At 44.5% G+C, this 24458-nt stretch overlaps 1 protein-coding gene across 12 annotated transcripts in view; it reads right to left on the bottom strand.

Annotated features, from left to right (window-relative positions):
• The window catches only part of Inpp4a (inositol polyphosphate-4-phosphatase type I A), a 124463-nt gene that overhangs the window by 43924 nt on the left and 56081 nt on the right, over positions 1-24458 (bottom strand). For 11 of the 12 annotated variants that reach the window (XM_021258050.2, XM_004844407.4, XM_004844404.3 and 8 more), the window contains exons 2-6: positions 13981-14042; positions 12932-13141; positions 12407-12451; positions 1903-2021; positions 129-245 (exon numbers count right to left, since the gene is read on the bottom strand). In XM_021258050.2, the coding sequence (XP_021113709.1) occupies positions 129-245; positions 1903-2021; positions 12407-12451; positions 12932-13037 (387 nt within the window). In that variant the 5' untranslated portion in view covers positions 13038-13141; positions 13981-14042. Of the gene's footprint in view, positions 1-128; positions 246-1902; positions 2022-11611; positions 11707-12406; positions 12452-12931; positions 13142-13980; positions 14043-24458 lie in introns of all 12 variants that reach the window. The other variant, XM_087203392.1, reaches the window with a different exon arrangement.

Below are 24458 nucleotides of genomic sequence, written 5' to 3'. Positions count from 1 at the left end.
AACACGTTTAAACATGGGTTAATATTAATTTATGAGCCAGAGTGAAATCAATCTTGCGCTCACCTCTCACGTGAATGATTAACTGTAAAGCAGGAAGAAAACCCAGGAACCACAACCTGTTACTTAACTGTTCCCTGAGATCTATCTTTGACATCATACACAGATAGTTTGATTTGTGTCATCTGATTGATAAGAGAGTCTTGAAAGAAGGCAATACTGCTTAGGAAGATAGGATTGTTGGTTCCCTAGAACAGAAAAGAAAAAAAAGTCATTGTTTTTTAAAAACATTAACATTTTCACAATGAGAAACTAACATTTTTACTAACTTGGATCAACCCATATGCTAATGGCACTTAAGTGGATGATACAACCAAAAAACTGCTTTCCAGAAGAGGAAAATGTAGTCTGCGGTAGACCATTACAGATCCAGATACAACAACCAGGCCCACCAGAGCTGTGCCTGGGGCTCACTGCTAAGGTTATCACATTCAAGAGGAGGATTTTTCTAAAGGTGAAGACAGTTCAGTGGCTGCACACGCTCCTAGGGTTACAGCTTTTTAGGTATATTGTGGACCTGCTACCTTGGGCTGTCCTTTAAGACACACAAACAGGCAGATGAATGAGGAAATGAATGGCTTACATTATTTCTAGACTCCTATATTTGGAATAATTAAAGTCTGGCTTTTTAAAGCTATTCTTTTTAGGAGGAGCTGCTAGTTTCCAGATCACAGGTGGTTATTTCTGGGCAACTCAACCCTGCCCCACAGCTCCAGCAGATCATATTCTTTCTCTCAGGCCATGGTTAATTGTCTCCACCAAGTCGTTACTGGCCTGTTTTGGCCACTGTGGTGCCTAGGATTCTGCGTTCTTCTCCCTATAGCTCCAGATCTAGCCTCTCAGTGCCTGCTGGACAGCCTGGGACCCTGCAGTCTTGTGTCATCACCCAGCACTGTGCTTGATGTGTAGGCAGTGCTCAAAATATGCTTAGCACACAAGGATTGACCTGAACCTGAAAACAAGTTTCTCAGAGACTGAAAAAGTGGCCTGTCTTCTAAAATGTACTACCACTTTAAGAGGCTCTATGTAAAATTATGCCTCATTAAGTTTATATGTAAAAATGTAAAAACAATGTAAGTGTAGTTTAAGTTTGATAATTCATACTACAAATAAATTTCTGTAGAATTTCATACCAGCGACTCCTACACTTCATGTTATAACTTATATAATATTTTCATTATCTAAAAGGACTTTGTAAAATTCTGTGAATGTATATCAATTAATTTAAAGAGTAAGCCAGGCATGGTGATGCATGCCTGTAATCCTAGTGCTAAGGCAGGAGGATTGCCCAAGAGGCCAGCCTGGGCTACACAGTGAGTTCAAGGCCAGGCTGAACTACATAGGAAGACCTTGTCTCAAAAAAAGACCAAAAGATCCAAAAAACTTTAACTTGAAGAATAAATGTGTAAAACTCAAAAGGATGTAAAAATAAAAACCAACAAAAACAGGGATATGCCCAGTAAGGGGTTGGTTAGTAGTTAACTCCTCCAAGCTCTGGTTATTGAGCACAGTTCTCTAAAACCAGTAACCAAATGGAAATGTAAGGAAGAATTAGTTCTGACTTCTTCAAATGCAACCAACCTTTAGCATTACAGTCGAGGACCTCCATGAGTCATTAATCAGTAACAGTAAAGGACACAGCAAATGTAAATGCCACCCAGATGAGTAGGAGTGATAAAAACTACCAAGAACAGCTCACAACTGAGTACTGAAACATGCAACAACTCACATAAATACAATGAACAGCAGCTACGGGTGCTTGGGAACTGAGCGACCTTCCTGTCGGGGTCACAAGCACCACCAAGTGTCCCGGGTCCCTCAGAGGGGAGGGACAGCAGCACCCACCTCGATGATCTCCGTCTGCGCATGCTTCGTCCAGAAGGCCTGAGGGGGGGTGGTGACGCTCACTGCCACAAAACTATTTGGTTTTCGATCTAGCGATGGGGTGTGCAGCTCACTGCAGGCTATTCAATCAAGAGAGGAAAGAAATGAATCCTCCAACACCAGGTTCCAGTTAGTTCCCAACAAACCCAGTGAAAGCAGAAAGTGAAGCTTAAAGGAATAAGACGGTCACATCGTCAGTTGCTACAGGGAGGTGATGTTTTAAACTTTTAAAATTTAAAAATTCTCCTCACTCCTCCCCTCCCACACACAAGGAAACAAGGCCTTAATTGCAGTGTGTGGGTATGCTGAAGGCAGCTTTTGCATCCATGGCCTGGACACAGAGTTGACAATCTCATGTGGGATCAGCCACATGCGCCTACAGATGGACCTCAGTAACTGACAGCTCCAGTCAGCTGAGCCAAGGAGCCATGGAGCCACAGAGTACAAGCAGCTCAGCAGCCTGTGTCCCATGACTGTGGCTAACCATAAGCTTCTGGTGCTGCATGCGCTTGGTGTGGGAGGGGTGGACACTGGAATAAAATTCAAAGTCTATGGCAAGTATAAAGTTTTTTTTTTAAGTCATTGCTCATTTATTCTCCTTATAAGACTCATATCAAATACAAGGTTATTTAAAATGTTACTTTTCAGAACTCAAGATATTTTGTAGAACCATTTCAGTTAGAAAAAAATGTGTCATACTAAGCATTTTGAAATAGATTACAAGTCTCAGATAATTCCATCATGGAAATGACCCAGAGGAAAAATGATCACATTTCACTGACTCTAACAAGTTCCCTGAAATAAAATGCCCTATAAACGGAAAACAAACCCCGGTGTCATTAAGCTATAATATGCCATTGACAGTGAGAGATACTTATTAACAAGATATTAAAATGTAAAAATGAGTGCATCCTGGAAATGATAAACTGTATGGCAAACCAAAGCTCAACAAAGTAAAAATAACTAGGTTCGTCTAGAAATATAAATGCTCAGTTGTGCTACCTTTAGAATTAAGAACAGAAAACATTAAAATTTGTTAACTTAGTTTTTCAAGACGAAAAACATTCTAGAGATGAACAGTGGCTACAGCTGCCTAACAATGTCAATACACTTAATGTCATTCAACTGTATATTTAAAATGGCTAAAACAGTATGTTTTATGCAATGTATAGTCTATCACAAAATAAATATATTATCAACCGCAATGAAAAAATATGTTCTCATGCCTGTAATATGTGAGACAAGCGCAAAGGAAAAGCAAGAAAAGGATAAGTGGGATGAAAGGAAGACACTAACAGAGATGGGGTGAGGAAATTAAAATACAAAGAAAGGGAAGGAGTAGCTATAAATTTGGTAGGGCAGTGGAGAGTAATGCCTTGCTATGTTCTGAGGTGCATTTAGTGGAGAAGGTTTATTCATCACATTCACTTGGAAAGAGTTATTGGTGACTACTGTTCTTTGGAATGAGTTGCAGTGATCTAACCACTGCACTGTCCACATTGCTCTTTTTGGTTCTAACTACACATTTCCTGCCATTAATATCGCCACACCAGCCATCTCTTTTGTTAGTATACACATCTGTCTGTGTTTACTGTTTCATATAGTCACTATTCATTTAGCTATGCCTTGATCTTTACCCCAGACTTCTTGCCTCATGCTTTTGGGTTTTCGATAGTTTCTACATCTGTGACCATCCATCTGGAATCCTCTGCCTTCTACGAAGGAACATCCCTCAGCGTTGTTTATACTGCAGTCTGGTGTGTGACACCTTCTTTGGCTTTTATGGTTTGAAAAACGTGATTGGGCCCCAAGTCTTAAAGGATATTTTCTCTAGTTGGTTATTTTCTCTAAGACCTTTAAATATAATATCTCTGGGTTTCTATTTTTTCTGCAATGAAGTCAGCTGTCAGTCTAACTATTGCTACTTTGAGCACTCTGTGTGTGTGTGTGTGTGTGTGTGTGTGCACATGCACATTTTCTGGCAGCTCTTACAATTTTCCCATTGAGTCTGGCTTTCAACAGTTTTACTATGATGTATCTAGGGATATTTTCATTTATTCTGTGACTTGCTGTATTTTATTACTTTGGGAGAAATGCTCAGCTATAAATACTGCTTCTAGCCCTTCTCTCGTCTTCTGAGACACAAGTGTGCACTACATATTCTCACTGGGTTTTTTTAAAATGTACTTTCCTGTTTTTAATTTTTTCCACTATTTTATCTCTCTGGCTTCATTTTAGAAGTTTTCTTCTTGACTTTTATCTAAAATCACCAATTTTCTCTTCAAATGTATCAAAGCTGCTATTTACATTCATTCAAGTATTTTTAAAAGCAGTTTATTTTTTAATCCTACAATGCCCATTTCATTCTTTTACGGTTTTCTCTCAGATGAGGTATTCAGTAGTGTCTTTAACATAATGTTATAGACTGAATGCTTGTGCCCCTCATTTATGTTAAAATCCTGATCCCCAAGGTGAAGGGACCGTATTAGGAGGTGGGGTGGTTGGGAGGGGAAAATCTGCTGGCACCATGATCTTGGACTTCCAGCCTCTAGGACTGTGAGAAATGAACTGCTGTGTTGAAGCCACCAGCCTACGATACTCTGCTATAGCCAGCCAAACTCAAAATCAGAGTTGATACAGTTATCTTAGCATCTGTGTGTCTTAACTCTTCTGGAGCCCCTATGGATGTTTCTATTGTTTGTTTGTGTCTCTTGCCATGTTTCTGAGAATTCATGAATTTATGCTGAATGTAACATTTAAAAAACTGTAGAAATGATGAGCTCCACACAGATGCTTTCTTGAAGAAGCCAGGCAATTGCTTCTGCCTGGTCCTCAGGAGCACAGTGCTTGAAGGTACCTTCACTTCCTCAGGGGCTGTGCTCCTGGTGGACCCCAGTGTGAAGAGGCTGTTGAAATCCCTGCTCAGCATATGGACCTTGGGGCCTGGCTCTCAGGAGTCACTGTAAGCTTCCACCTCCAATCCCCTTATCCTAGTAATTCTCTGGAGATATGAACAAGATAGGTCACAGATTTTGCTCCTTTTTTCTAGTTGTCCTTAATGGTAGCATTCTAATATTGTCCTTTTTTTTTCCCCTCATTTAGAAGCAGGTCAATTATTTTTCTTAATCCTTGTAATTTAGAAGTTTCACAACGAGATGCTTGGCAATTGGTGGAACATGATAAATCTGAAATCCACCCTTCTCTCAGGAAAGGATTTTTTAACTTTTTTTGGTACTGGGGATCAAACTCAGGACCTTGCACTTGTGAGGCAGGCGCTGGCACCACTGAGCGAAATGCCCAGCCCAATTTTTATTTTTAATTTGATTTGATTCACTGATTTTGCAGTACTGGGGACTGAACCAAGGACCTTCATACTGAGCTACATTCCAGCCTTCTTTTATTTTTGAGACGGGGTCTCATTAAGTCACTAAAGTTGCCAAAGCTGGGCTTGAACCTTTGATCCTCCTGCCTCAACCTTCCAGAGTACTGGGATTACAGAAGTGCACCACCACACCCAGCTAGAAAAGAATTCTTCTGCTATTTGTGGCCTGCTGCTCCTGTTTCTGTTTCTTTTCTTCAGGGTCTCCTAGCAATCAAATATTACAATGCCAGCTACTGTGACATCTCTTCACTCAAAATCTGCTTCTTGATAATTTTTGCATTGCGAGATTATTCCTTCATTTGGTTTAGGGATTCATGACAGTTTTCAGCAATGTACCATTGATTTTTTAAAAAATGTTTTCTATTAAGAGATAAAGGAGGAAAAGTGATGGCCAGAAACTTCTTGCATTTGATGGAAAGCATACCTAAGAAGCCCAATTTTATAATTCTGCAAAATTCACTTTCCTGAAGTGTACAATTCAGTGGCTTATAGGGCACTGACAGAGTTGTGCAACTATTAAACTATCTACTTCCTTAACATTTTCAGCACTTCAAAATAAAAAAATCCATTCTAACGATCGTTCACCATCTTTTTTCCCTAACCCTCCTGGAAATCACTAATTTGTTTCTATATAGATTTATCTAATCTGGACATTTTATGTAAATGGAATACAATATGTAGCCTTCTGTGCCAGCTTCTTCCATTTGGCATATTGTCAAGGCTCACCCATGCTACATCAAGTATCAGTAATTCCTTCCTTTTTAGCAATGAATCATGAATGAACATCCCACATGCTATTTATCCATTCATCAGCTGGTGGCTATCTTGGTTGTTTCTGAATTTTAATTATTGCAAATAATTTCAAGTTTGTGAACAAGTTTTTCTGCATAAACATGTATCACATTTCTTTTGTATTTGAAAGAGATTTTTACAGGATATGGAATTTTTGGTTGACTGTTTTTTTCTTTTCCTTCAGGAATTTGAATGTCATCCCACTGTCTTCTGAACTCCACAGTTCCTGGTGAGAAACATGCTATTACTCTCTTTCTGGCGAAGCCTTGTATATAGTAAGTCATGTCTCTCTTGCTTTTTAAATTGTCTTTGGCTTTCAATGGCTTAATCATGATATGTCCAGGTGTGGATCCCTTCCTACTTGGAGGTCACTGGACTTCTAAGATGTTTCCCATCAAATGCAGGAAGTTTCTGGCCATTATTTTTTCAAATATTATTTCTTTCCTTCCTCTTTTTTCTCTTCTGGGACTCTCATAAATCTCTATTAGTACACTTGATGGTGTTCCATAGGTCTCTGAGCTCTGTTCATTTTTCTTCATCTTTTTTATTCCCCCAGACTACATTATCCCAATTAACCTGTCATCCATGTTTGCTGATTCGTCCTTTTTCTATCTACAAGTGACCCCCTTAATGAATTTTTCAACTCAGTTGTACTTTTGAACTCCAGAATGTGTCATTCTTTATGTCTATCTCTTCACTGATATTCTGTATTTGATGACTTTCCTATATTTTCATTTAATTCTCGATATGATTCCTTTAGTTCTTTGAACATATTCATAATAGCAGGTTTTCAATCTTTGTCTAGTAGATCAAACATCTATGCCTTTTCAGAGACAGTTTCTATTGACTGTGGAGTTTTTGTTTTTAAATTTCCCTGTGTATGAGGCATACTTTCTGGCTTTTTTGCACACTTCATTTCTTTGTTTGAAACCCCAATATGTAAAATTATACAATGTGGTAACTCTGGAAATCAGATTTTTTTCCACTCCTCAGGGTTTGTTCTTGCTGCCTTTTATTGCAGTTGTTGCCTGTTGGGTCAATGACGCTCATCTCATTGTGTAAGGTAATCTGTGTCACGTGTGGCCACTGGAGTGAATACTTGGTTAGCTTAGTGGTCAGATAAAGCTGGACAGATATTTACCCAGCAACCACAGACCTCTGATGTAGCTATTGCTAAGGTTCTCTGTGTGTAAACTGGGCACATCCTTAATGCTCAGGCAGGCAGTTTAAAACTGTCTGTCCTCATTTCCTGCTTGCACAGAGCCTCCAGGTCAGTCTCAGGTGATTGCTTACGGCCTTCTTGGGTCTTTCCTGAGCATGCAACCAGCCCTAAACATGTGCACAGCCCTACACATGCACTGGCTGCTGGGAATAAGTCAGAGCTCCTCAAAGCTCCCTGTGGACATTTCATTCCCCAGCTTCCCCTTTTACGGGGGGTTTTGGTTAGCTTTTTTGCTTCAACTGTTAGTATTACCTCAGGCAGCTGCCACTGGATTTTTTTTTTTTGGTGGTGGTGGTGAGAGGATTGAATCAAGGTATCACACATGCTAACCAGATGCTCTGCCACTTAGCTATATGGCCAGTCACAGCCACTGATTGTTTTTAACAAACACTCTCAGGAAAAAAGGCTGTTTCCACTGGGTAAATTATGAATTAGGTCAAATAAAGCCAAATCTCACAAATATTTTTCAGGGAACGGCCAGATAGTTCAGATAATGACAGTTCTCTGAGAATGGGGCTTCACACTATCTCTGAACTTATTCTGCCCCCGTAACTTCTTGGCTACTGGTTTTCACCATGATTTCAGGTGGCCAAAGTCTGGGAAGACTGATAGCACTTTAAAGGCCAAAAGGCCCACAGCTGCCTTCGAAACATGCTTTTTACAAGTGACACTCTCTCCTGGCCTTCCCTCACCCAGCCTATCTAAGTCTCATGCCATGCTTACTGACAAGCTTGGTGACACAGGTCCCAGGAAGCGTCCCCTGAACAGCCCACTGCCAAGTCTCCTGTGCATCATGTGTGTCTCATTTCCAATCAATCTCCAATACCTATGCCTTGTCTCTCTACCCAGATCACCTGTAATCCCAGCCCAATGCATGCAAAATAAATTGTTCTAAAGTAAAGGGGTAAAACATACTTCAAGTGTGCATCATTTGACCCAGCAATTGGAAATTCAAAAGTTTATCCTAAGAAAGTAATTAGCAAAATGTATGAATAGATGGAAGTGTGTTCACTGAAATGGTCCTTCACAATGGCAAACTGGAAAGAAAATAAATGCCCAACAACAGAAGACTGGTTAAAATAAGTAGCACAACCATGCCATATTCTCTATGTGAGCACTGGAAATGATGAGGCTGAACCCATATCTATTAACATGGAAAGACGCCAGTGACATTTTGTTACATGAAAGAAGTTTGTCAAGAACACTGGGATGACATTCTTCTAAATGATTCCATCGTCTCTACCACCAAAGTCATTAAAAGTTTCCATACAGCAATGTGATGATCTCTCTCAACAGGGTATTCTTTTCTTCTAACATTTCCTGTATTTAAGATTTTATTAAAAAAAAAAAAGCATATGTAATTTTTGTTTGTTTTTTGAGACAGGTTCTTGCTATGTAGCCCTGGCTGGCCTCGAATTCATGGCAATCCTCCTGCCTTCCTGCTTCAGCCTCCTGAGTGTGGGGACTACAGACATGCGCCACCATACCTGGGGCCACACACATATGTAATTTTTAAAATTTTTAACTATTGTTTTCTTTTAATAGTCAATATATTTGACCACTTGATCATTCTCCTTCTGGTAACCTTTATTTTTTTGCTTAAATTTTTTTATTGGTACATTTTAGGTAAGCAATATGTTTACATTTATCATTGGGTGCTTGTACCCGTACATGATGTATCTTGGTTCTTATTTTTTCCGATTCCCTGTCCTCTCTCCCCCTACTCCACCCTTCCCTATTTACAAAGACTTTGTTTCCATTTTTTCCTTTTCTCATAATTTTTCCTTTCCCTTCTTTGGTAACCTTTCTTAAAAAACAACTGTGATAAAATTCAGTCCACAAAGTCATTCTCACCATTTTAAGCTGTTTCATCGTCCAAGCGTCTAATTAACATAACTGTATTACTGCTCTTGATTTGCCAGACTCAGAAATGTTTTGATTTCTGTTATAGGGATGAGGCTTTTTAATTTAATGACACAGCTCTCATCCTCTGGACTCTATCATTTTAGCTCAGCTTTTTGCTAAATTCGCATTCTGCACAATTAAAGCTAAGCACATACTACTCATCAAGAGCCATGTGGGATTTCTTTCACTTCCTCTAGTGTGAGCCCTGTATTCTGGATACCATGTCATCTTTCTGCTCAATTTATTCCCTCTTTTGGGTGGAGCACATAACTTCCAAAAAGAAGACACAAAGGAGTAAATCTGAGACTCGGTAGAGCCCAAACCAGTTCCTTCTCATCCTCGCATTCTGTTGATGGTCTGCTTGGACAGAAAACTATAGGTTGAAAGTATAATTAGAGGTGTTGACCCTGTCTCTTAAAGTTTTCAATGTCACTGATTAGTTCCATACCAGTTTTATTCCTGGTTCTTGGATAGGACTTGTTTTCTCCTCCAGAAGTTTTTTAAATGGTCTTCATTTTATTTCCAATGTCTTATTTCCTTTTTCTGAAAATTCACCACCATATACATTCTTTTATATCTTTTTCAATCATACTGAACCTTGGTAGGCATTTTTAACCTAAAAACTCCTTCAGTTCTGAGAGATTTCTTGGTAATTTCCTTCCTACCTTCTGTCTCTTTTAAATCTTCAGGCTCCTGGACTGACTCTCTAATTTTCCATTTCCACTGCTTTTCCATTTTCTATTTTGCTTTTAAATTTTTACTCTGTGGGAGAATTTCTTGAATAACTTCCAAATTTCACTGAATTTCTAAATTTTATCTGCCATATTTAAAATTTCTAAGATTGCCTTTATTCTTTGCTTTTTTCTTATGGAATGTTTTTCTTGTGCACACAGGTGCACGGCCTTCTCTTTGGGATATAAATTACAGGGTTTTTGGCATTTTTCTCTACTTCTACATTTCTATTTCTTCCAAAATTTCATTTTTTCTGCTTCTTTTTCTTTCATGTTATAGGTCTCCTACCCACGTCTGGTGATCTTCATCTATTCTATTGTTTTCTTAAAACAATTTTAAGGTACAATTTGTATATAAAATGTAACTATTTTGTATGTACCATCCCATAAATTTGGGTAAGCCTCTGTATCCATATAACCACTACCACAGAAAAGATACTAAACATTTCCATCACCCCCGAAGCCCCCTTCCCAGTTCACCCTCACCCCAGTCCTAACAACCACTAACCTGCTTTCTATCACTACAGCTCAGTCTTCCTGAGTTCATGCAGCTGGAATCAGACAGTACACAGCCTTCTGTGTATCACTTCTTTCTTTCACTGTGCATAATGCTTTTGGATTCTCTCATACGTACCACTCGCAATTCCTTCCTTCTTGAGTGGAATCCCTCTCCTAACTATCCTACCACGGCCAAGTATCCTGCTGAGGGTCATTTGCCCTGTTTCTGGTGCAGGCGACTCTAAGCAAGGCTGCAGCGAGCATTTGTGCTCCCATCTTCATGTGGAGGAATGAGGCCTCTTGAGGTGGGAGTGCAGGGTGGGCCTCCCCCATGGGGAAGCCATGCTTGGGGCTGGGCTTCAGAAGCCCAGCATCCCTCCATCTCTTCGAGAGGAGTGGCTGGTTTGCTTTCTCCAGAGCAAGAGCCTCCTGGCTGCAGGCACAGGCCTGACCAATGAGGATGGGAGCAAGGCTGGGGGCGGAGGGAGCTTGTTACTCAATAAAGACTTCTACTTCCTCCCTGCATTTGGCTGAGCCCTCATCCCTGCTCCTCTGTGCTGAGCCAGAGCCTCTCTGCTTCTGAAAAATAGCCCTGTAGTCCCTGCAGGGCTACACCCAAACTTCCTTGCACTAACTGTGATAGGCCCTATTGTCTCCCGACCATCACTGGGCCTTCAGGACAATGCTCTGCCTCAGTGTCCCCTTCATCACAGACACTCAGATGTGGCCACGCTCCTGTCTCCCATTCCCAAGTCCCCCATTTACCCCTTCCTCCAAGGTGACACTTTTGGGTTCCAAAATGCACTGCTTGGAGTTTGTGTTTCTGTTTCTTATCTGTCTTAATGCTTCGGATGATTTAAGATAAGAGGGTACTTAGAAACACTTGCTCTCCCAACAAAATCCAAAGTCCTTGAGTCAGTTTTGTGCTTTGTGAAAAGCAATGCAGCTCTGGGGTGGGCAGGTAGGAGTGTGGGTCCCCCAGCGCTTCGGGCTGCTTCCCCCGGCCTCATATCCCAGCTGGCAGCTCAGTCCTCACTCCTGCCACAGACCCGCTGGGGACCCTGAGCTTGTTTGGGAAGATTGACTCTGAAATAGGAACGTTTTCACAGTTTAGTATCAACCTAATAATCATGCACTTACACTTTAATGGGATTTGTGATTTGTCCAAGTCATTCTAGAGGTAGAAGAGCTTAAGTGCTTTGATCATCTTGTTTCTCAAACCAACGGGACAGAGCCTGTGGGGAAACTGGGTCAGCAAGGTCAAGTGGGAGGCTCAAAGCCATGCACCTGGTTTGGCACAGTAAGAACTAGAATCCTGGTTATCTGACCCCAGGAGGGTCCTCTTATGTCATATGACCTCCTGGACATCACTGCCAGGCCACTGACCCATGACGACTACCGTGGGCTGGGAGAAAGGGAGGGAAGCAGGAGATACTGTGGACTCTAAAGGAGCAGCATCTCAGGTTGATGCCACTCAGCCCTCCAGCCTCCTGGGTAAGTCACAGTAATGCCACACTTCCCAACCCTGGACCTGCACATCTGAAACCATTTTCAGCATTCTCTCATCTGGGCACAGTGAAGCACCTGAGTTTAGTTTTTACTCCATCCCTCTCCCAGCCAGGGAGGAGGGGACAGACCATCTCTGCAGCGACGTGGGTGGGCTCGCCTCCCTGTCCCCTGGCATCCCTGGCCACTGTAGAACTGCGGGGACACATGCAGGCAGGAGGGCAGCCCCTGCTGAGCAGATGGAGCCCTGTCAGGGCTCCTTCCTTCCCATAGGAAGTTCTGGGCCTCTTCTCAGAAACACCTCAGAAGCAGCAAGTTCTTGGAGACAAATCCATGCCAGTGGGAGGGTTTTGTTGTTCTGTGGGGTTAAGTAACTTTTTAAAAACAAAATAATAATAATGATAAGGACAATGACAGAAAGATACCTACCTAAACTGAATTCTAAAATGGGCTCATCTGGATCTTGTATATTTCCTGAATAGGAAAGAAATGACAGAAAAAGCACCCTTTATAAACCTTATCTTGTTCTTAAGTTTAATTAAAAAAAACCTCCACTTTACTTGGTCCCTCCCCCCACCCAAACTATTATAGGAGATTAATTCTTCATTTTCTAAACATTTTGCCTTAGTGATTCCCAAGACATCTCAGACACCAAGACCAAGCCATCTTCCTCTGCAGGCCTGCAAGTCACAACAGCGAGGCCTTTTACCATGGTGGGCACTTGCCAGATGGCACTGTGCACCTTCCCATCTCACCTCCTGGCACCAAGTCCTGGAGAAGCCAACCAAAGTGGAAAACTGAGATGACTGTGTTCTGGCAGAAGTGGCCCCCAGAAATGGCTGCCTTCCCCTGCCAGGCTCCTATGTCACCCAGAAGGATGCCATGCCAGGCACCCTCCCTCACCCCTCGAGGTAGCCTGTCCTCCCAGTGCCGCTCCAGCCCTGTGAGGCTCACCTGCTAGAGAGAGCCCCAGCATGTCGGCTGCCACATCGATGGTGGAAGCCCGCTGCATGGCACGGGCCCTGGCACCGTGGCGAGGGCTGTGCTCTCTTGCTGTCATGATGTCATTGGTGAGGATGTGCTTCTTGTTCCTGGATCAGATCACACCTGATGCCCCCAGGAAGCGGCGTCACCAAGCCCTAGTGTCCTATGGTGGCAGTAGCCCTGAGAAATAGGAGCAAATATTAGTAAGAAGCCAAAAGATGGTTGCATGAGGAACAGGGTTGGAATGGATGCTGCTCTCAGTCTCTTCTAGTTACTTCTTCCTCCCTATGCCCCAACACAACAGTGTGCCTGTGCATCCCACAGGGAAACCACCTCCTCTCCACAAAAATGCCTTACTAAAAGGTGGCCTCAAAGCAATCATAAACCAGGACTCTGAGATTTTTCTTGTTGCTGTATTATGCTTTTCTGTTGGGAGGTCTCTCACAGAATCTTTATGACCTTAAATCAGTTCGCCACAACTTCTGACAGGACAGAGCTGAGTGGAGAGTGTCCCATGCATACACTACCCCAGTGTGGCAGACTTGGTAGAGACAAAGCCTGAGCAAGTCTCTAACCTGCTTTCCCCTTTCCTGAGCCTTGCAGACTTCCTGTGTGCCGTGGTGGTCTAGGGCTCTCTTTCACTTAATGGAAGGGGAAGGTGCGGAGCTGAGTCAGCAGAGGCCACCCTGGCTCTGCTCTCAGAAACAGGTTATGCAACAAGATGGGAACTGTAGGTCTGTCCAACCCTATGTGCTCCAAGTCCTGACTAAGTTAAGAATTACACTGAGCCGTAAGCCTGGTTAAAAACATACTCTCAAAGGTTCCCCGGGCCGGGGATTTAGCTCAGTGGTTCTGCCGCCTGCCTCACAAACGCAAGGACCCGAGTTCGATCCCCAGTACCAAAAAAAAAAAAAAAAGGTTCCCCTATACCAGGGACAACCCAACTTCCAAGGGTGTCTACCCTCTGTTCCTGAAGGACCTGGGCTTTTGTTCATGCGTTAATTCACCAAACGACTTACTGGACATGTTCGTGCTCAAACCATGTGGCATTTCTTCATAGATGCATATCCAAATCCATCACCTAAAAACAGAGAAGGACAGGCTTGAGCTGATCCATCATGAGGCTTCAGAGAATGTGATGTTAGAAAGGTGGGGAGCAAAAACTCCTCCACATTTACTGCTACTCACTGCAATCCAACCTTCGGCTCAAAAGCACAAATTCTGCTCAAACTCCACAGAATGGGAAAGAAAAAGTGCACAGTCCCCTTTTCCTCTAGAAGTGATCTGGCAGGGCAGTGTGGTGCAGGGAAAATTAAGTGATGAAAATGTGACTCCCCACTTTCCGGCTCACAGAGCACAGGCCCCTGGAGAGGATGCCCAGCCCTGCTGAGCAAGGCTTTTTTGTGTCTAAGATGAGGCTAGCTGTACCCATCACACAGGGCTGTAGTTGAAAACCAAGTGTAAGAACAGGAGAGAGCCCCACAGATGCCACTGAGCCCCCACATCTGGTACCCCGCCCGGCTCCTTCCTTCCCAAGGGAACCCCAGGCCCCACTCAGTCCTGGAGCTGCTGTGGGGCTGTCACAGCAAGGCCAGCTCATGAGCCACCAGAAAGGACCAAGTCTAGGAACTGGAGGACAAGAGCTACAACTCATCCTCTCGAAGTCGGGGCCTGGCACTCCCACTGGGAGCACCCAGGGACTTTCAGCCTGGGCACCTCAGCAGCGAGGGATATGGCCTGGTAGGGTAGCCAAAGAAATCATGAAGGAGAAGACTCACAGGTCTGGCAACGTCAAAAGGCAAATAAGGGCTGGGCACATAGCTCAGTGGTACAGAACTTGCCTAGTGTGGAAGGCCCTACATTTGATATCACACACACACACACACACACACACACACACACACACAGTAGAGAAGTAAAAAAGTAACAATGAGAGCCAGGCATGCTGGTACACATTTGTACTCCCAGTACTTGAGAGGCTGAGGCAGGAGAATCATTGGAAGATCAAGCCCAGCCCAGGGCTACACAGAGAGACCCTATCTCAAAAACAGAAACAAAAACAAAGAAAGAAACAATGAAAATGATAAAACTGAGAAAGTACCTATTCTACTAAACCTTACACTTTACAGTAACACTGGTATGAATTAACAAAAACTCACTAATAATGCGAGTGGCAAATGGTATGAATTCATGAAAGAGGAATATACCTAGTAAAATGGGTCAAACTGTAATAATCAAATCAAGGCTAAATATACCCATCTTCCTCTAAATTAGTTTTTCAATGGAGGCCTAGCTGTTCTAGGGAAAACACACACTGCTGGGGAAAACTGCATAGGGCTGTCCTAGTCTCCTGACAACACTGAAAAGTAGTAAAAGCACTTCAAAGGACAACTGATCAAATTTTATAAACAAAACAATCACAGCATTTGTAAACACCAACAAAATGCTTTCCAACAAATCTGAACATGGAAAAGATGTCTGCACGAAAATGTTTACTGCATACTTCTGACAACGGACCAGGAGCAGTCTAAATGCCCAGCTTACAGGAACATTTGGGAACATTCATAAGACAGACTATTACACAGCTGTTAAGATGACCATAAAGCCAATTAACACATGAAAACTCAACCTCACTAGTCATCTAGGTAATGTAAAGTAAACCCACGAGATCTCCCTGCACATGCATGAGAAGGGGGAATGATAAAGGCAGACGATACTAAGTGCTGGTGAGGATGTGGCGTAGTAACTGGAACCTGCTGCTGTGGAAGGAAGCAGTGTGGCCACCCTGGATCCCCAGGACCTCCTGTTCAGGCTGCATAGGCACCCACCCAGTGACTGTCGATACAACTCACAGTGCAGAACTAAAAGAAACACATATTTATGTTTAGTTAAAAGACAGTCAAGAGTGTTTGGACAGCAACAGTCACAACAGTGAGGCCATCTCAACATGCACCAACAGTGGGACAAAAGGAACAACAAGGATGAATCTGAGGGACAACACCAAGGGGAGAGCAGGCACCAGGAGCCATTCCAGGCAAGGCCCCTGGTGTAAAGTCCAGGCACAGACCTGGGTGCGACATCAGTGCCAGGACAGAGCTCCACCTTGAGCCACTTCCCAGAGTGTTCCCAGTATCTCACCTGGGTGGAGAATGTGCCATGAGCATGTTCACTCAGCACAGTGGAGACACGCCACCTGATGGGGCCACATCTGCACTCCAACATCTTCTCAGCCGCAGGGGCCCCAAACCCATTTACTGTTTCCTCCTCCCCTGCCCACTCTACCTGCCCGCCGTTCTCTCACGAGGGTGACTGGTCTCACTGGCATCACGAGGACTTTGGAGACAGAAATGCTGAAGGGGGAGGGGCATCTACAGACTAGTTTCATACTGGTTCATAGGCCAGGGAAACTTCTAGGTCAAAAAGACCTGAGAAGCCTCCTCACCATCCTCTGCGGGGCATTTAATTAAAATCTGCAATTTAAGTCATTAAGACCCAGAATGCAAAGCTAATTTGCACAGCTGATCTCAATTTCCCCATTTAGTCTCATTAATTTAAGAAAATTCACCAAGGATGCCTATATTCCCAAGGCCACTGTTTTTCCTCCCAGCTCCATTTGAAGACCACAGCTCATTAGAAAAAAGAAAAACTGGCTTAAATAAAGGAGGACACAAAGTATGGGGGAGTTACCAGATGGCTGGAATTTCTTCCTAGGGGCAAAACAAAGCAACAACTCATGAAACTCACTGCTTCCCCCACTCCCCTGTGACCAGAGGACACCAGCCATCGGATGAACAGCAGGCCCTGAGGGTCCCACCCACAAGCGTCCCTCCCCACCAGAGGGCAGGGCGATGCTGGCGGGGGGAATGTTAGTGAGACAGACAGGTGTAAGGGTCTGACCCGGGAGTGGGAGTCCTGAGGGCTGGCAAGGAAACTCCAGCCTCGTATCTTGGAGAGTGCATCTCCGACTCTTTTGTGCATCATTTGCCTTCTTTCCCCCTCTCATCACTCAGAAGTGCAGCTGCCGGTTGTCTCCTATTGGGTGGCAACTTCAAAATTCTGTTGGCTCCTGCCTCAGTTATCACCTGGACTCCAGAGTCAGACCACCTGGGCTGAAGTCCATCTTGGTAGTGTTCTTGCCGTTGGTTCTGATCAGTGACTTAACCTCCTTCAAAGTCCTGCCAGCTTCCTGCCTCAGGGTGACAAGCCGACAGAAGGCTTCACTCCATGAGCAGCAGCACAGGCCAGTGCAGGCTCAGCACACCCACTGCCTCCCTCCACAGCTCCATTCTGCTCCCTGCACCTGCCAACATCAGTCACCAGCAAAAGGACAGGTTGCACCCACAGCGCTAATTCAAGCAGCTACTTCACTTTTCTCTTTCAAACAGAAGGGAAGGGGCATAAACTGCCCAGGAAATTTCATCTTTTAAACAAAGTAAATAGTGTCTCCCTTCATAAAAAGCAAGCAAAGCTGCCTGCCTCAAAGGATCAGATAGTAAGTGGGCAGCAAAGGCCAGATGCCTCAGGCACAAGGACAGGGCTAGAGAACTGGGACCTTCTTATCCCCCTCCTGCTTTGGCCTCAAGCCCACATGCCCCTGGCTCTCTGGTCCACAGAAGGCTCTCCATGCCAGCCTTCAGCAGCCTGGACCCTTGGATCTACCTACAAAGCCCAGAGTGGGGCTCATGAGTCCAGCCACCTGCCTAGCTGTGCCACTACAATCCCTCCTCCTCTACAAGAACTGTGCAAGAGCAGCTGTGTTTCTCCTGGCCTCAGTCTCACCAGCTGCCTCACGAGAATAGCACCTGCTTCACCAGTATACACCAAGGAGCAAGCACCTATGTAAAGCAACACCTAGAACACTGGCTTAAAGCCTGGTGCCCAGCTGCTGGCCAGGTCAGCTCTCTCCTGTGCTTTTCCTCTCCTCCCCAGCCACACTTGCACTGGGGCTCTTGAAACCAGAAGCCTTTGCCAACAGCCAACTCTTCTCTCTAGCCTTCCCTAACTCCTCCACACAGAACTCTTCACCAAGGCACAACAGCCCTTGGCCTGAGATAGTTTACAGTGACCATGTTTTCTAAAGCAAAAATTAGAAGGAATCATGAACAGAAGCCTGCTCCTGGAGGCTTTGTTTGGGGTGAGGGGGCCTGGGCCCTGGAATCACACCAGCAGGGAGACAGAGCTGGTACCTGGTGAAGCACTGAAAAGCATGTGACCTTCCACAAAGCAGCATCCCTGTGCCTCAGTTTCCTCGATTGTCAAATGAGGAAATGACTGCTGTTGGAGGTATTCGTGGCCCTCCAATCAGGGACATGTGAAAGGAGACCCCAGTTTGCTAGGAAAGTGGGGTAGAGGCCCTGTCCCTCCAGGTACACATCTATTAGGACCCTGTCCTGAGAGGCCCCCATTCTCACTCCCTCAGAGCCAGGGCCCAGCTCTCACCACTTCTTGCTCCTATACCTGCACAGAGCCTCAGTCAAGGGGCAGAGAGGGATGCAGTGAGCAAAGCTCTGACTCATGGAATGTGTGCTGCAAAACACGTTTAGCCCAGCTGGTGCTTAAGAGCAGAAAAGCGTAGTGGGTTAGAAAATGTAGCACAGGAAGGCATGAAAGTGCTAGCTATTTGCATTCCTTCTCACCCACAGACACAAACAACCCCACCCAGGGCCCCCTTGGTTTGTGCTCCCTGGGAGACAGCCATTTACCTACCTCCAGCTTCCCACTGCTCCAAACTCTGTCCCTGCCAGCAATGGTGAACACACAGCAAGGGAAGTGAGTTCCCCCACTTCATTAAGTGGCATGCCTCATTAGTTTAATGGGTATGGGAAGTGATATGCCTGATTCCTGATGCAAATTTACGTCAACACGGGATGACAGTCATCTTGTGCTATGGTCCAAATGGGTCCCCCAAATTTGTATTCTGAAAGTTAATGATCAGTGCAATGGTATTAACAGGGGCCTGCAGGAAGTGATTAGATCAAGAGGACTCCATTCTTGGGGACAGGATGATCCTTTCTAAAAGGCTGGGGGGAGCCATCTGGGCCCTATTTGGCCTTCTGTTTTCCAACAGTGGGGTCACAAGGCAACCCTGACCAGATACCAAACGCAGCAGCTGAATCCTGGCCTTAGGAATACAAAGATGAACAGAGGTTTCCTTGGCAGCTGTGTCACAGAAGTGGAACAAAAGCACAATGATGGTGGACAAACCCCTTGGGAAACCTTCACCTGTATAAAGGGCTAGCTGGCTGCTCCTCTCCCAATAGGGAACCCCCCCATGTTAGCACCAGGGATTGTTGGGGTGAATCAAGCCAGTGTTCTTACACACACACACACACACACACACACACACACACGCACCAAGCCTCACTTGCCATTTGATTGTCACATAAGTTTCCTAATAACACAAAGACAATAGCAACACTGTCTTGTGCCCCACACAGCCCATTGTCAGGGCTGCCTGTGGAGACAATGCCCACAGTGTCAGTGCTGTTCTTCTCTTTCCTAAAACTGTCAACAGCTTTGACTAGTCTCATTTCTTGCTCCATTGTCAGCCCAGCCACTCAAAATCCTCACATAATTAACTTAAAGTTTGTATGTTGCCAGGAAAGTCTTCCATTAGTGTCCCAAAAACTTCCAAACAAGTGTGTAAAACAGAACAGAGAAAACCATCCAGTATTTGTCAACTTCCTCGTTAGTGAAGACACGCGATGCCCAGAAGACCAAGAGCCAAGGTAATAAGGTCGATGTCTTCCTCGCCACCTGTGAGTCAGTGTCTCTGCGTGGGTATCAATAAAGGCTCTACTGGCCAAGAAGGAAGGTACTGTCACACACCCACATGCCCCACCCACCCATGGCAAGTGCTCAAGACTGGTTCTAGGAGATGCAGCTAGAAGGCTGCAGAGCATGAACCCACCCTGGCTCCTCTCTAGCTGGGTAGGGGGCTCTAAACTCCAGTAGAAAGCTGGCTGGGCCTTGCTCTCTGCCTGAGGCAGGCCTTTCTCCTCCCTTTTTTTCTCTACCCAAATGCAAGGCTGGAAGGCCTGTCCTAGTACCCTGACCCAAAGGGCGACTGGACACTGGGCCCTACTTCAGATACCAGATAGCCTTTACCTCGAGCACCACCTCATTCCTTCTCCTTTGAGAGTGGCCACAGCTGCTCACGCTTCCTCAGGACAGCAGCACAAGGAGGAGGCACCCTCCTGGGAAGTGGCCTGGTTATCTTGTCATACACACCATACCCCAGCTCCCTGGGGTTCAACGATGAGCTGTTGTGGTGAAGAAAGGTTCCAAGTACTCTTGCTATCTGTACCAACACATCACACATACATAGTAGTCCCCCCTTATCTGTCGTTTTAGTTACCCACAGTCAACTCCGGCCTCAAAATATTAAATGAAATAGTGCAGAAATAAATAATTCATAAGTTTTAAATTGCATCCCAGCCTGACTAGTAAGAGAAAGTCTCACACAGTCCCACTCCATCCTGTCCAGACATGACTCACCCCTCTGTCCAGGGTATCCATCTCAATTACAAGTTCCCCCACGTGGTACTGCAGTGCTGATGGTCAAGTAATCCCTATTTTACCTAGTATAGGTAAAATTTATTTATTACAATATAGTTGTTTTATTTTATAACTGGTTATTGTTGTTTATCTCTTGCTGCACCTACTTTTTTATTTTTAAAACACTTTCAAATCCACTTTTATTTTCTTTTTTCTTCTTCACACACAGAACTTCTCCACACGTTTCTTGCAGCTATAAAATCACTTAATGTTGACTAGGTACCATTTTAATCCCTAAATCTTTGTTGGCATCAAAATATGATTTAACCAGTATTAAATCCATAAAATATTTATATTATACAGCACATTAAGCTTGAGACACTTGGCAATTAAACCACATTTAAAAAGAGGTCAAGACTCCTATCCTACCTGCTCAGAATCAGGTGTTCACTGGTCCCAATCTAGTGACTACACACTGGTTCAAAGGGCAGCAGAGGCGACCCTGAACACTGTGACCTGGACACATCGTGTTGTTACCCCAGTTTCGTGTACCATGCCACCTATATCCTAGGTGGTCTCATAATTCTAGAATGACAGGCCCAGCTGATACAAAACGAAGACAGAAAACACAACATTTATTCTGTGGACTGTACCTGATTTATTATACTTTATTATAGGCATGCACGTCTAGGAGAAAACAGTATATATAGGGTTTGTTATTACCCACAGTTTCAGGATCCACACTGGAGGCTTTAAAAGATATCCCCTGAGGACAGTGGTAAGGACTACTGTCAAACAGCCAGGACCAGCACCAACTCAGGGTAAAGAAACCCAAATCAGATGAGCTTTTAGCAGGAGGAGACATTTGTATTCGAGGTTCCAGGCTGACTTAGAAAACTGGGGCAGGAACACAGCTGGTGATGCCCATGGACTCCAGAAGTAGCAGTAGCAGTAGTAGCCGCAGCAGCAGCAGCAGCAGCAGCCGCAGCAGCAGCAGCACAGATGACCCTTCTCAGCTCCCTTATGCTTACCCTTGTCCATCATTCTCCCTCCCTCTGCAGGTGATCCAGTGCATACAGGGGCGTGAGCCAGCCCCCACCTGGTTCTCATCCAGCTCCCCAGGGAAGGGAATCCATAGGCTCAGCTCAGGCCAGGTGCCCCTGACTGGAGAGCTGGGGTCACTACCACATGGGCCAGGGTGGAGAGTGCCCACACAGGTATGGGGAGGCTAGGCACAATCCCCTCAACTCAGCACAACTGTTAGCCAAATGAGACTCCCCTGTGGCAGGTATTTCTCAAACTATAGAGAGAAATGTCAAAGAACTCCTAGTGTTAACTAGACATGTTTATATTATTTAAAATATGTAACATAAACATAGAATTAGACTTTCTGCTTAGAGCTTTTAAACTACTATAAACCTAAAAGAGATCTATAAATTAAATACAAAGAAAATCCCAACACAAATGAATTCAGAATTATATTAACAATGTGATGGATGAGGCTGCTGTACAGAAATAATCACAAGAACATGAGCTTGATCAACTTCAGAAAGCCTCTCTGCCTCAACTCCTACTCCACCCTTGCCCATCCTGAGGCCAGAAACCCCCAGCAGGGCCACTTTAGGGTCCACTCAACAGCTATCTGGTCACACAGTGGCTAGCAGCCACCATTGTGGCTTCCCCAAATGGCAAGCTGTCAGGCAGGGCGGAGGAGCAGATCTCCTACATCTGACCCTTCAACACATCACTCTTCTGTGAATGAAATGAAGAGTTTTAGAAGAAAATATGGTTTTCTGTGTCAAAGCACAACTCTGACAATGCTGGGTATTTCTTCCTGACCTGCCCCTCTCAGGTGGGGTGCTCCCACTGTGGACCACCATAAATGGCAAACTCAAAATGGCACCCATCTTGGCTTCCTCCAGTGAGGAGGAAGATCAGTTTTGTTTTCACCATCATGTGCCTCCAGGGCTTAACCATCAGCTGCTGCTGGTGTATGTGAAGGATCAAGTTTGCCAATGAGAGAGAGAGAGAGAGAGAGAGAGAGAGAGAGAGACAGAGAGAGAGAGACAGAGACAGAGAGAGAGAGAGACAGAGACAGAGAGAGAGAGAAACTGCCAAGCCTGGGATGCCTTCCAGCCGCTTGGCTGCCCCATCTGGTCTGCATGGAGAGACAAACCCTTTCCAGAGGTCACCTTGGGTACCCTTGCTGGGGAGGAAGTGCAAATGTGAGCAGCCATGACAGCCTGCCCTCAGCTCCTTGGTCCTCTCACTGCACCACAGGGTGACATTCTGCATGTATTCTTGAGTGACATTTGGGGGCTAAGCTCACCATGATAGAAGGGTTCCCTCAAGTTTCATGGCTAGTTTCCCTCTAGTTCAAAGCTGGGACCTAAAACAGGCCATACTAGTCCAGTGTTCTTTCCCATATGCAAAACAAATCACAAAGTGCTAATAAAAGGCACGGTCTTCTACACTTCTTGAGTTGCTTGCTTTTTAAGCACATTCACATGTGTGTGTGTGTGTTTGTGTGTGTGTGTGTGTGTGTATATATATTTTTTTAATCTTAATCTTTATTTATTTTTTTAATCTTACTCTTTATTCTTCCCTCCACCCCCTCCAGGATACCCTGGAAGGAAACACTTCAGATTCAAGACACACTAAACACTATTTTCTTCCCGTCATCTCTACAAGTGTCCCCTGTGGTTGCACAGGAGATGACTCCATCCCCAGCCTTCATATTAAGCAACAAAGACACCAAGAGGAAAGGTTCCTTCCAGAGAAGAAAAAGAGAGGAATGTAGGATGTGAGCAGTGTCTCTGTATCATTCATTTGTGATTTCCTTTTCCTAGGCTGAAATTAAGGTCCTTGAAAAAACAGTTAATATATTTGTCAAAAATGTCTCAAGGGCCAGGGATTTAGCTCAGTGGTGCGACCTCCTGCTTCATAAGCGCAAGGTCCCGAGTTCAATTCCCGGAACCAAAAAAAAAAAAAAGTTGGTATTATTGGCTGGGTCTGTCTCTTTATTTTGTTCACAAAGTTTTGTTTTTTAAGAAAATTTTGAAACTTTTTTTTTTTTTTTGGTACTGGGGATACAACTCGGGACCTTGTGCTTGCAAGGCAGGCGGCGGCACCACTGAGCTAAATCCTGGTCGATATCAACTATTATTAAAATAAAAAAGCAAAAATTCCCCACATTTCTGATGCTGAAGCCAGGGGTTACAGAAGTATGCATGGACACAGTGTATTTCAGGAGGAAAGTACAATGAGCAAGTCATGAAGTTCTAGGCTGGGTTTCGGTGGTGATAGGCTGGCTCCAAAAGCAGGACCACTCTGCTCTTTTTGTATGAGTTCTTGCAGTTTCTTCTCTTTACTGTTCCTAGCAGGTTTTACTCACTCACTGGAGACAGTGATTTGGCAAATGAAGAATAGAGGTGTTTCAAGGAACATTCATCAGAACATCACTGGTGACACACTCCATTCTTTAAGGACAAGGCATGCATTACCCTTCTCCTTACAAAAACTCCCACATCTTCCTTCAGGTTTATCCAAGGAAGCCCCACAGGGAAAGCAAACCAGCTTGCCACTCGGGCAGCGCCAGCTACGTAAAAATGGTGAACCTATGTGAAAATGGGAGACCTTGATCAAGGTCGGCCCAGTTGTGCAAATAACCTAAAGACATAACCAGTCCTTTTCCCCAAATCTAAAAGCAAAGTTCACTCTTGTCAGAGGAGCTGAGTGTCCTCATGACCTCCCAGACAGGTTGGTTTTAGACAGGCCCAAGCTATTATGTTTGGATCTTAAATGACCCTCAAAGGCCCATAAGCTAAAGGCTTAGTGACTAGCCTGTGGTGCTACTGGGAAATAGTGGAACCTTGAGGAAGCTTCCCGGAGGTCGGGCAGGAGGAGGTGAGGTCATCATGTGCCGTCCTTAAAGACGATATGAGGATCCCAGCCCCTTCCTCTCTTTGCTTCCTGGCTGCCACAAAGTGAACAGGTTTCC

The sequence above is a fragment of the Heterocephalus glaber genome, unplaced genomic scaffold (assembly GCF_053883595.1).
Source record: "Heterocephalus glaber isolate CG9 unplaced genomic scaffold, H.glaber_assembly_v1.0 deba00000470, whole genome shotgun sequence".
In the NCBI taxonomy this organism is placed as follows: domain Eukaryota; kingdom Metazoa; phylum Chordata; class Mammalia; order Rodentia; family Bathyergidae; genus Heterocephalus; species Heterocephalus glaber.
This window is presented reverse-complemented; position numbering and strand designations above follow the sequence as displayed.